General features: G+C 36.4%; 2 protein-coding genes across 4 annotated transcripts; both read left to right on the plus strand.

Moving 5' to 3' along the window:
- The first annotated feature begins 2,417 nt into the window (after window positions 1–2,417).
- On the plus strand, window positions 2,418–6,623 carry LOC115045461 (C-type mannose receptor 2-like). 2 transcript variants are annotated; one of them, XM_029505151.1, is made up of 7 exons: window positions 2,418–2,473; window positions 2,653–2,707; window positions 3,703–4,068; window positions 4,554–4,892; window positions 5,677–5,783; window positions 5,888–5,968; window positions 6,049–6,623. In XM_029505151.1, exons 1-6 carry the CDS (start codon window positions 2,441–2,443, stop codon window positions 5,924–5,926), a joined length of 939 nt encoding a protein of 312 aa, XP_029361011.1. In that variant the 5' UTR covers window positions 2,418–2,440; the 3' UTR covers window positions 5,927–5,968; window positions 6,049–6,623. The 2 variants fall into 2 exon arrangements, with proteins under 2 accessions (XP_029361011.1, XP_029361010.1); XM_029505150.1 differs by having other exon boundaries at window positions 5,884–5,968; window positions 6,049–6,622.
- A 2,736-nt stretch (window positions 6,624–9,359) lies between these two features.
- LOC115045017 (macrophage mannose receptor 1-like) lies at window positions 9,360–12,085 on the plus strand. 2 transcript variants are annotated; one of them, XM_029504464.1, is made up of 6 exons: window positions 9,360–9,480; window positions 9,616–9,663; window positions 10,209–10,616; window positions 10,791–11,135; window positions 11,231–11,319; window positions 11,432–12,085. In XM_029504464.1, exons 2-6 carry the CDS (start codon window positions 9,627–9,629, stop codon window positions 11,516–11,518), a joined length of 966 nt encoding a protein of 321 aa, XP_029360324.1. In that variant the 5' UTR covers window positions 9,360–9,480; window positions 9,616–9,626; the 3' UTR covers window positions 11,519–12,085. The 2 variants fall into 2 exon arrangements, with proteins under 2 accessions (XP_029360324.1, XP_029360325.1); XM_029504465.1 differs by lacking the exon at window positions 11,231–11,319.
- Window positions 12,086–12,437: the final 352 nt, after the last annotated feature.

Here is a 12,437-nt window from a genome sequence, read left to right on the forward strand (position 1 = left end):
TTTATCTCCCTACTCTGAACGGTTGAATGAAAATTGTTTACTGGCAGAAGATGAGCACAGATAAATGTTGAGGGTAGCAATAATTATGGTTGTCCACACCGTGGAGCTGTTTTCCTACATTGAATAGGAAGTTGATGAGTCCAGGGTCCAAAGAGCTAATACCTGGAGCAACATTCAAATTCAGTCTTTTTTAAACCTGAGCTCCAACAAAATTCTTCTTTAAAGCAGGAGCGAACTTCTAATGAGCTTTAATATCAATTTATGACTCAATACACTCAACATTTTGACAATAATCAAAAGTTATATTTTTTTCTTTAGTACACTAGTACACTATGACCAAACTATTTAGTTTTACTTTTTAAAGGTTGGCTCTTCTTTTCCAAGAAGGGTCATTGTTTTAACAAGGAGTTTGTGTTTTTATTCAAAGGACTCCAAATGTAAATTGTTGCAAATAGCTGAGCTAAGAGTTCAATGATCCATAACTGCCCTGGTGTCTTGCTGGTCAAGTTGTTTAGTCCAAATAAAGTCCTTCTAATGCAGAGCAATGCAGGTAATAAGTTAATCTTTAGAAAATAAAATGGCAATGAAACAAGGTTATTCATGTAAATCATCTAAATGCATCTTTCTATTTATCAAACCAGCAAAAACATCCTTCACTAACTCCATTTTAACACACACACACACACACACACACATACACATACACACGTATATATATATATATATACACACACACACACACTCACACTCACATTACACTGAGACGTGTTTCTACATCAAACATATTCCCTGTGTTTCTGTTCTTTCCTTTTTCATGTTTGCATCACTTTAAAAGGCTAATTTCAGTCAGAGCTATATTAAATTTCACAGAAATTGCACAATGACTGTTCTCAGAGTGAGGGCATGACATGGTGACTCCCTATGTCTCTAAGCAAAATCATGCACAGTCACACAGCCATTAAAAACACTCTTCTGGAATACTTTGCTCAAAGTATTATTCTCTTTTCCATTCATAGCTAACAAAAGAATGCACACCAACAGGAAGCCTTGTGGTTTCCTTTCAGTTCCAAATATAAGTGTATGCTGTTGCTATGATGAAAGTGAATGCCATAAAGCAACATGTTTGGGCGTCTGGGACAAACTTGACAAGCTTTCTCATGAACACAAGCATGCAGTGGAACAAGTCTAGCAACAAAGTAATGGCAGGGCCTTAGAACTGGATCATGTACAGTTACAGTACAGATGTTACTGCAGGTGATCCAGATACAACTGAGCTTTTTACAGGTTCTCTTCAGACAACAAAAACTCAGATGCAGCCTTAATCTGTCACATCATACTGCTACTGCTAGTTAGTGTGATAACATCTGCTAATCATTTCAAAATCCTAAGAATGACAGGAATGTTTTTAGTCAGGAATACTCAACAGGTTAAAAACCTGACCTGAAATGGCCAAAGATTAAAGTTATGCGTTCAGGAGTCACATTTGAATGGATCATTTGTGGAGCTCTGGATGCAAATTATCTTAAATTTCCAATTCATTTGACTTTAAGTAACAAACATCACAAACTACTGAAGGTATCACAGGGCTTTTACCAATTACATCCACATGTTCAGAGGAGAAGCACTAAATATAAACCCACCATCATGAACTCATAAAAAACTCTCTCTACAGCATGCTGAAGAAAACTGTTGTTTTTTTTTACGTTTCATAGTTACGTAACTTACGTTACTTGTTTTCCACCAAAACTTGTGAACATATGTGTGTTTTTAACTCCGCAACTTAACCTGCTAGTAAAGGCCAACTAACCCCCTTTCCACTGCTGGACTAGTTTTTCGTCGAGATGAAATATGATGAGATAATCAAATCATATCCTTGATTTTAGCCTTTTCCTTGGTTGACAAAAGCAAAGCATTTTGTTTTTGGAAATACAACTATACATTATATTAAAGTGATAAAGAAAATCTCCTGTTTACCTTTTTTGTATCGATGTTGAGTTCTTTTGTTCTAAGCTCAAGTTTTCAGAGAGCTGAATAAATGACATGTTTTACAACAGGGTGGATGTTGACATTGCATGCTCACCTGGATTTGAATGATCCATCTGAACATCTTTGAATATTAAGATTAATTGCTAAATCTACAATGTGTTGAATCAGAAACAGTCATGAACTATATATATATATATATATATATATATATATATATATATATATATATAAATAAATAACAGTATATATTCATTATGTCTCATCATATTACAGGGTTAGGGTTAGACGACTGATGGATTCACTTTTAGCAACAAACCCACCATGTCACTGTTTGCATGTTAATTTCTTTCTTTCTTAATGGTGCGTAGCACCAGTCAGTCAACTCCGACGCTCGTCAGTCTGAGCTCGTTTGTATTTTCATATGAGACTATTTAAGTCGCTCTCTGCAGAGAGAATGCTGTTCACATCTCAGGAAACTACACGTTTGGTGAGCAATTTTTAATATTTTTAATATAATACACTTGCAATTTTAACTTTTTCTTTTTCTCCATATACATACATATATATATATATATATATATATATGTATGTATGTATGTATGTATGTTGAGATAGAGACAAAATCCATCACACCAGTTTTCATGTTGGATCTTGTTTTGTTCACAGTTAATCCCAGTCAGGATGAATGAAACTCTGTTTGTGGTGCTGCTGCTGCTCACAGGTGAGATTTGTTTGTTTTTATGTTAAGATTATTGGAGCAAATACCAGATTTGATATATATTTAATTTTTTAGAATGGATACAAATCAACGCAATCAGAGAATAAATCTCAGGAAAATCAATAATAGATTAAATGTGTTATCAAGAAGAAACTTTAATTTTTATCTTCTTTTTGTGACTTATCCAAACATTAAACAAGTATATTTACTATAGATCAGTAAACATTTGGTACGTTAGTATTGAAGTACTGAAGTCCACCAATAATGTGAAACGATAGAAAGGGCAGCTCTTTACTGACTCTCAAAGGCCAACAGCCGTTACTTCAACAGTCAACATTAAATCTTTTCAGACACACATAGCGCCAAACAAATGAACGCACAAGTGTGAAACTTTTGACTGATGTCGCATGTAAGTTGCAGTTTAAATTTTATCCTGTTTCCACAGATTGTGATTCTTAATGTCACCAACAATAAAACCTAACCCCCCCCCCAAAAGAAACAAACAAAAAAAAAAACACAACACCTAGCTGCAGTTAAAAAAAAAATATCTTAATCTATGCGAGTTTAGAATTCAGAATAGATTAATGAGACTGAGACAGATTAAAAAGATTTAAAAAATATAATTAAATTAATAAAATTGATACAATATTGATTCTTAAAATGCCAAGCTCAATGTTTGTTTTTGTATCTGCACTACACTCATGTTGTTGTTAATTTGTTCTAAATCATGGTGTTCCCTTTGAGTGCTGTTTTTCTAGTTTATTTCTTATTGCAAACAATAGGATACAAAACCAGATGTTTAATAAATCTGGTACAAAACACTCACAACCTTTGAAGAAGTCTAACTTAGGAGCTGTGATCACTCAATCATCAATACATTTCTCTTTCTCTCAACTATAATTTTGTCACAAACTCATTTTGGGCTACAAATACATATAAATCCCATATTCACATTTCAGTTATATATTATTCTAATATTTTGTTGTTTCCCTCCTCAGGTTTTTGCCTCCCCTCTTCTTCTGTGACATACATTCATTTTATTATCAAATCCAATAAGACCTGGTTTGATGCACTTGAGTATTGCATGACGAGGAAGATTGAATTAGTCCAAATACAAAACGAAGGGACCACCAAGACATTAATGGGGATGACGAAGTATGGATTCAGTGGAAAGGCCTGGATAGGACTGTTCACCAACTCGTCAATGTGGACCTGGGTGGACGGTGAAGAAGCCACATACTTCAACTGGAACCCCGACCAGTTGGAAGAATTGACCGACACGGGGCAGTGCGTGAGCATGAATACTGATGGTTTCTGGAACAGGAACGACTGTGCACAACTGAGACCTTCTGTTTGTTTTGACGGTGGGAATCAACCAAAAGTATTGCAATTAAATATTGTACAAGGGGAATGGGGACCAGATTAGATCCTGATTCTGAGCAGCTGGGACAAAGCAGTTTGCAATGACTATGAGATTCCCTCTTAATCTCTAAAAACCAAAGTGTCAAAACAAGTCTCTTTACTTCCTCACTAAACTGTTATCAGACATTTGAAAGATATCACACCAGTTAGGAAAAACAGCAGAAAACCAAAACAAATAGCTGGAGAAATGCAAAGGCATTGGGAGCTTTACTGAAGATAAAATAATTCTGGATTAGTCAGATGGGATAATTCACCCGTTGTAGTTGCAACCACTATATAATAGCAACTATTTACTTTTTCAACAACAAAATCTCTTTTTAGTCCTTCAGTGCAACAAACATCGTGCTGCCATATATGCTGTAAATATATTTGTCCATGCTAGATTGAAAATCGATTCACAACTATTTCTTCTACTTTTTACCAACAGGTGACAATTACACCCTTACTCTGACAGAAATGACTTGGAACGATGCAAAAAGCAACTGTGAAAATCTAATTTCCACTCTGGCCATGATCGCTGATGACTCTACAAATGATGCTGTCAAACTGCTCATAGAAAACGGCACAGAGGTGTGGATTGGCCTCATGGAAATCAATCACTGGGCCTGGCTTGGAGCTGAGGGTATAGAAAATACAGAAATTTTAAACTGGGAGCCTGGAAGACCTGACAATGGTAATGGAAAGCAAAATTGTGCAGCTATTGTGATAGAAAATGGAACCTGGACAGATGAGCAGTGTGATATGAAGTATCCTTTCATCTGCTTGGGTAAGAAGAAATTAGACATTTTCTTTGTTATCTAGTTATCTAGTTAAATTGTGTATTGATAGAACCATTTACTTATTTACTGTATCTGCAACTAACTGTCCATTGATGACAAAAAAATTTGGTTAAGATTTCTTGTTTTTCTGTCAAACCAATACAAACTCTGATACAAACTGATGCTGCTTCCTGCTGAGATCAATAAATCAATAAATCATTGGGTCGATAAAATTGCAGAAATAGTAGCAAATGTTTGGCAATTTCCTCCATCTTGTCTTGTGAAAACATATTGAACTCACTGTCACATGAGCCCTTCTCATGAATGTGGACCTGTGTCCCCTGGTTTGAGAAATTTGCAATTTTTTGCATTGCAGCCAGAAATAGCAGCTGGCAGTTGAGGGAAACAAAACAACACAGCGTTGCAATTGCAATGCAATTTTAAACCCTACATAACATTCCTGCAACATCCCAATAGGGTATTTAAAGTGTAAAGTGGTGTCAGTTTATATTCCCTCGTATAATTTCAAATGTTATTTCAGTGACTCAGTTATATATTTGTTCTATATTTGACTTTTTTAACTTTATCTTCAGTTCACTTAGCATTTCGCATAACATCTTCTGTTGCTGCCACACAAATGCGAGTATTTATTTATCTTAGCTCTTGTCCACCACTTCATTCCAAACAGGAAGTAAAATCTTTTATCTATAAAGCCTCATGGCTTCTTCAGTAGGGTTACTGAATTTATACTTCACACTGTTTTCTCAGTCAGTTTTGTGCTTTTGTTCCCAGGAATAAAGCAAGAACCAGAGAAGACATGGATCAGAGCGGTGATGTTGACAATTCAGTCCAGCGCAAACGTTGAAGATCCACATGTTACTGCTGAACTACAAAAGAAGGTATACTGTGTTTATCTGCGTGTGACAGAAACTGAAACACAAACACAAGCTAGACAAGAAAAAAAAACCAACTCTGAATATTGTCTTTCTTCTTCTTCAGTTAGAAATTGCATTTGAAAATCCGAAGTGGAAGGTCAAACTGACCTGGAAGAAGCTGCGAGCGAAATAGATGAAGAAAGCAACAGGTGCACGCGCGTGCGCACACTAACACACACACAATAATTGTAACCTAAACACTGAAAGGCTTTCGTCTTTGTCTTTTTAGACGCTTGTCAACGAGGAATCCCACAGCGAGATGAGGCCGAGCTTCATCCACACAGAGATGATGAACACGATAAATGAAAGCTTTTGCACACCAGAAAGGCAGAACTTTACGGACAGCAGCTAACATAAAAACTAAGAAATCGATTAATGTTACTGCTATGTGCTGTTAACTATAGATAATCTAGTTAGTTTTTGAAAGTGTCTCATATAATGCCACCCTCGTGGATTGAACTAGAAATTAAAGCTAGATCAGATGAATCAATACGTTTCTAGCCAGGTTCAATCCAATCTAGACCCTTCACTAAGGAGGGTCTACTGTTGAAGTGTGTTCATTTGTATTAGTCTTATCCAGATGTGCTTCAATTACACATTTACTGTTGGACTTTTAAAATGACAAATTGCAAATTGTTAGTGTATTTTGTTGTCGGTTTGCTTTTCACACACACGCACACACACACACTTCCATTTCACATTAACATTAAACTAAACATTTTCAATAAATTTGCATCAGCAACAACAACATGAAAGGCACGTCTGTTTGAATAACAAATTGGAGAATTTCTGCAAAAGTTTCCTAAAATTTACTACAATGGGCCTCAAGATTTGTTTCTACCTATTTTGTTCTACTGCTCCACTGGCTCTCATAAAATTGTTCCTGTGTTTCAAATACATCAGTTAGACATGCTCACCTCTTTTTGTATTCTTCATATAGGATGTAAATAAAGAGATGTTAGCTCAGCAGGTCGATCCAAGGTTACATGGCTATACAGAAGGCAATCCTCCACAATCATTACTGAAAACTGAAATATTACTGACTTACTGAATTACTGAAATTGAGATATGGTGTTAAAAACACCATATCTCAGTTCCCACTAACTTGAGATTGTAAGAGTATATTGAAGCAATCGTTCATGATAGGCCATAGGATAATATTATTTCATCACGGATAAGGAGCTGACAACCTCCATTTTTGATATAATAGATAAATAAATAAATATAAATAGTCTACACATATTTCATTGTAGTTACCATATATTTTTACTAATTCTTTTTTCCTCATCGACCCACTGATCTGAATGACTGATATTAATAATCCCAAACTTTGAATATACAAATACTTAATGAAAATGTGTCTCCTACCGTCAACACACTGGGCAAGAGGAATTTTCATCATGACAAATAAAACACACTGAAAATGTAACATTAAGACTCTGTTAAAAGAAAAACAGAATAACATTTTGAAGCTTCTTAATATTGATCTTTCATCACTATCTAAACAGTCAAAAGAATAAGTCAGCTGTTTAATAGTGAATTGACTTTAAATTAATTAAATTGCCATTATTTTATTAAACCAAATACAGTGATGCTGATATTATTGGAGGGAACATCTGTGGAGATGACAACATTAGGAACTATGTAGTGAAACAATGCAGAGCTGCAGCTCTGCACCAAGAACTGGAGAGAGTCCATGGACTGGGTAATGTTTAAGTAGATTGATGGATTTACTCTATCGATCCCAAATATGCTACAGTAACCAGTGAGGTTGTGAATTAAGTATAAAATTGGTGCTGTAGCCAGGGTCTAGATAATACAGAGGTCGATAGTTTTGTTGACCTCATCATGACTTCGATCAGCAACAGATAGATATTATGGTGCTAACCTTTATGAAGCACAGGCATACAACACAAGGAGGGAAACATAACTACAACCAGTTAACCAAGAATTTACTGGAGAGCCATAGTACGGCACAAGGTTTTAAGTATGACGTTTATCAGCATTTATTCCACTGTTGTTTGCGTCCATCCCCCTTCGGTCTTTTTTCCCATGTTCTGTCATATTTCTGTCCGCTCCTGTCTCCCTTGCCCAACAGTTTATGAAGCAGGGGGATGTGTTATTTTTAATTTGCATAATATTATCTATCACAATTTCACCAAATCGGATAAAAGGCAGTAAGAGTTCAAATGAACTGATTTAAAAACAATGAATAAGAATAATGAGTGAAGGCAACTTTCACGTTATAAACTAAAAGTAAAATAAGTTTTTACTCTGTACCTGCTCTCGATCAGCTACCTCTTCAGTCAGGCTCCCTTTGGCCGGTCCAGATCTGAGCTTTGTCTGCAACAGTCTTTTTCTTCCTGTCCTGGTTTTCAAAAATATAAACAGTGTGCATCTTTGGGAACAACGTTACAGCGTTAGCGTTGGCTAACTTAGACAGCTAGCTAGCTACCGTTAGATCATGTCTACTTTGTTAGCATCTCAATCTATCTACTTTTATACTCAGTGTATGGTTATAGTAACACAGAAGATATTAAATAAATGACCATACAAGCAGTCTAGTTGAACATTAACGTTATTTGGACGTTTTGTTTTATCCCAGGCTACAGCTTCAGTTAAGAGGCAGCTAGCTAGCGTTTTAAGCATGCTAACGTTAGCCACGAAACGCGACGAAAGCTAGCTAGCTAATTTATCACCACAGCGGATTATAGCAAGATTACCGACACTTAAATTACAGGAAGACACACTTACACATCTTTACTTTCCCTTCCGATGTGTTTCATGATGCTTCCTCCGTTCAGGTTTTCTTTTGTTTGTTTGTTTTGTTTTTTATTTTATGCAGCGCGCTCCGCGACCACAACGCGTTTCTATGGAAACGATACGTCACCTTTTTATCGCGATACTTTAACTGGAGAACATTTTTATTCTACTCGGGCAATAAATTGAAATGACCTGTGTGTTCTTTTTTTAGTAAAGTAAATAACACACGGTATTGCTGTATCAAACAGAATGCTGACGAAAGATGCTGAGTAAGTGAACACGAAAAGGTGCTAATGGGGCCAGTGAAGGTGTTTACTTTGCCAACCTAGAATAACACAAGTACAGCCAAGAGCACGACTGTTAACCTTGTGCATACACATGTGTTGATTTGGTTAATGTTTCTGTTCAGGTGGTGAGAAGGACCAGGAGTTTATGTTTGTACATCACTTTAGCGCAACGGCAGCAGTTGTGTCTGCTTTTGGTGTTTAATTCAACACAGATACATGTGTTCATAAACTCTAGCAAGCATTTTATAAAAATTGTCTCTGCATGGCCATCACAGAAGGCCCAGTTACTCAGTTGACTGCTCACAGCCTTGAAAAGCTACTGTTCACCACATGATGCAAATCTTGAAACAACAAAAAAGATGAATGTGGACCCGCTGATGTGGATATGATCCCTGCTCAGGTAAAACTTTGAATAAAAAATTTGCATGCACAAATAATAATAACAATAAAAGAACGTCACTCCAAGTCTCAACAGGCTAGTTTGAATAGATATAGATATAAGTTAGTCTCCTGTCTTTGCCGTCACAGTACCTGCCTGTACCCGACTTGCTGTGTACAGGAATAGTCTTCACAGGTTCACTCTGCCTGTTGTGTTCTTCTGATCCTCATCCGTGAGTGTTTTTTGCTTATCAAGCTCCAGTGTAGTTTATTTAGCGGTCAGTCCAACTCATCCAGAATATCTACAAACATCTGCGTGCTCATTCAAGAACGTCACATCTGTTATTTGTCTGTTTTTCTGTTTTTAGTGAAACCAGAAATGGCCGGTTTAGAGATTCTGGTTCTGCTCCTCTTTGGTAAGGTCAAGAATATCGCAGAAATGTGTACATATTTGGTTCAACTCACAGGGTGATTATTGTACTTCTTTTTTGATTGTTTGGTGTTTTTTAGCAAAACTATTAGCAAATGTTTTGGAAAATCTATAAAAATTGCATGGATTAAATTGGGCATAACATTAGTTGAGACAAGCTTCGTAGTCAGCATACCCCTGACCAAACCCTTCCTACGGCCCATTTCCTTCTCCTCATTGGAGGACAGATTAGTTTATTAATCTCGAACTGGGAGAATTTTAAAGTGTGGAGGTGTGTTCTCTTCATGCCCGTGGAAGTGGAAGCCTCATAACAAAGCCCCACAGCCAACTTCAAATTTGTAATTGCTGTTATAGATGTTTTTTGTTGTTGTTGTTGTTGTTTTTTTAACAACTCATTGAAATTACATTTTGTTGGGATTAATAAACACCTATAAGATTTACTTTTTTGGATTTTTTTCTTCCACTTAAAAATCCCACACATCAATTTGTGTAAATTCCCATTTTAATTCTGAAAGCTCCTTCTATCTTCAGGTTGCAGTCTCAGCTCTGGCTCTCAGTTTCCTCCACGTCAGTACCACTATGTTAACTTCACAACGAACTGGAGCGATGCACAGCGTTACTGCAGAGAGCATTACACCGACCTGGCTACCTTTGAAAGCATGGACGATGTAAACATGCTCAAATCCAATTTTTCATCTGATACATGGGCATGGATAGGACTGGAAGATCCTCCAGAGTCCTGGAAGTGGAACATGGGCAATGACACCAACTCCTGGAGATGGTCAGTGACGGGTGAAACCAACAAAACTGGCTATGAATCCTGGGCACAGACCGAACCAAATAATGAATATGGACATGAAAACTGTGTGTTCACATCGCCTTCTGGACAATGGTTGGATGCGTCCTGTGAAATAACGAAAGGTTTTGTTTGTTTCAATGGTAAGAAAAGATTTGAATTCATGGATTGTGCTGATTTATTGTGTCAGGTGCTGACAGACTGTTGTTATTCACCGATTCATGTCTTAGAAAATGTCTCAGCTAACAGACAGAATATTATATTGTGCGTCATAACACAGGTAAGACAAATTTAACAAACATTTCTGTCTTTTTCAGTCACAGAACAAAACCAGAAGATCTATCAGGTTTACCCACATCTGACAAATTGGACTTCAGCACGAGATTACTGCAGAGAGCATCACACTGACTTGGCCATGATTGAAAACGGAGATGAAAACGCTGAGGTCAGTTCTTTGATTACAGACAGCTCAGGAAGCTGGATTGGTCTGTTCAGAGAGCCGTGGAGATGGACTGACGGATCTCAAAGCTCCTTCAGAAACTGGAGAGAAAACAGCCCGAACAATGCCGGTGGTGAGCAGTTCTGTATAGTTGAAGACACTCAAAGACATGTTTGGGATGACGACGGGTGTGACAAACAGTACATTTTCATCTGCCATCAAGGTGAGAATTCATAGAAATGAATAAAACATTTTCATATTTGAATTAAACTCAGAACTATGTGTTTGGTTTCAAAATGTTTATTGGACGTCTTTTAGTTACAAAACTCAAACATACCGTGAAAATGACACTTAAAACTGATGTTGACCTGACTGATCCAAATATGAATGGTCAACTTCTCCGGCAGGTAAATTGATTTGATTTTTCTGTTTTCTTTCTTCCCTTTTGTAAAGATGTAAAATAACAGTAAATTGTAGTGATGGAGGAAAAAGCCTTGTGTTTCTTTTATTCCTCCTCAGCTCAGTTTGGTGCTATCAGATCAGGGATGGACTAACTTCACTCTGAGATGGAACATCCAGCCCCAAAAGCTGAAGAAAGAAGACTGATTTGCTCTGTAATACGCAAACTTTACTACTCAAGGAATCAAGTAGTGCATGAAGATGATGAAAATTTACAGCAGTTATCAGACTTTGTGTGGAGTTCAGCAAAAAATTATTAATCAGACAGACATGCCAAAATATCAATCAATCAATATTTCCTATTTCCAAAATCTCAAATGGGAAGATGAGTTTGGTTTCTATTTTTCAGAACCAGATTTTTTGGGATTAAGAAAAAAAGGAAAGTTCTGGTGTTAAACCAACAGCTTACAACCCGAAAATATAGTAATGAATAATCAGAGTGATTAGTGATTTCAACTAGCATGAGTTGCAGATCTGGAATGTAGCATTGTGTTGTTTTTGTATGTACCAACATAAAATGATGGAATAAATACTGCTATTATTTTAAGTGCTGTGTTCATTTTAGTTTTATAGTCACATTGTCTTTTGTTTCATTGGACTTTTGTGTTCTTTGGGTTTCCTATTTTCATTCCTTACTTTTCAGTTCCACTGTTGCATGTACCAAAATATATTCCCTGTGCTGTGTAACATTTGCTGAATAAATGCATTGATAAAAACTGAATAATAGCTTGTGTTGTGTTACTGTAAATATGAAATAGCAGTTTGAGAACCTCTGTTCCACGCAATCATATCAAAACACATGGACTGTGATGTTTATTATTAAGGAGAACTCAGTTTTAATTTAAGCTACATGAATGATGTTGATATGTGAAATGTAGTCAGGTTGGAGTGAAAGAAATGATGTGAAGTTCCAGCAGATTGAGTGTTTGAAAGAGAAAAATAATTTCCCTTTCTTTGTCCGTAATGGAAAACTACAGGGAGAGTCGTAGTCCAGGAGAAGGAGGTTTATGTTTACCAAATCTCAAAGGAAGTCAAACTTTGCATATGAAAATAGTCTTATATGTTT

Source organism: Echeneis naucrates, chromosome 6 (assembly GCF_900963305.1).
Source record: "Echeneis naucrates chromosome 6, fEcheNa1.1, whole genome shotgun sequence".
Lineage (NCBI taxonomy): Eukaryota > Metazoa > Chordata > Actinopteri > Carangiformes > Echeneidae > Echeneis > Echeneis naucrates.

What these genes read in the sequence shown, in the direction of transcription:
- LOC115045461 (XM_029505150.1), top strand. Translation starts at nt 2,441, where the DNA reads ATGCTGTTCACATCTCAGGAAACTACACGTTTG. An exon ending in CTCAGGAAACTACACGTTTG is followed by an intron (nt 2,474 to 2,652) that starts GTGAGCAATTTT and finishes TTTTGTTCACAG; the next exon opens with TTAATCCCAGTCAGGATGAA. An exon ending in ACCTTCTGTTTGTTTTGACG is followed by an intron (nt 4,069 to 4,553) that starts GTGGGAATCAAC and finishes TTTTACCAACAG; the next exon opens with GTGACAATTACACCCTTACT.
- LOC115045017 (XM_029504464.1), top strand. Translation starts at nt 9,627, where the DNA reads ATGGCCGGTTTAGAGATTCTGGTTCTGCTCCTCTTTG. An exon ending in TCTGGTTCTGCTCCTCTTTG is followed by an intron (nt 9,664 to 10,208) that starts GTAAGGTCAAGA and finishes TTCTATCTTCAG; the next exon opens with GTTGCAGTCTCAGCTCTGGC. An exon ending in ATGGTCAACTTCTCCGGCAG is followed by an intron (nt 11,320 to 11,431) that starts GTAAATTGATTT and finishes ATTCCTCCTCAG; the next exon opens with CTCAGTTTGGTGCTATCAGA.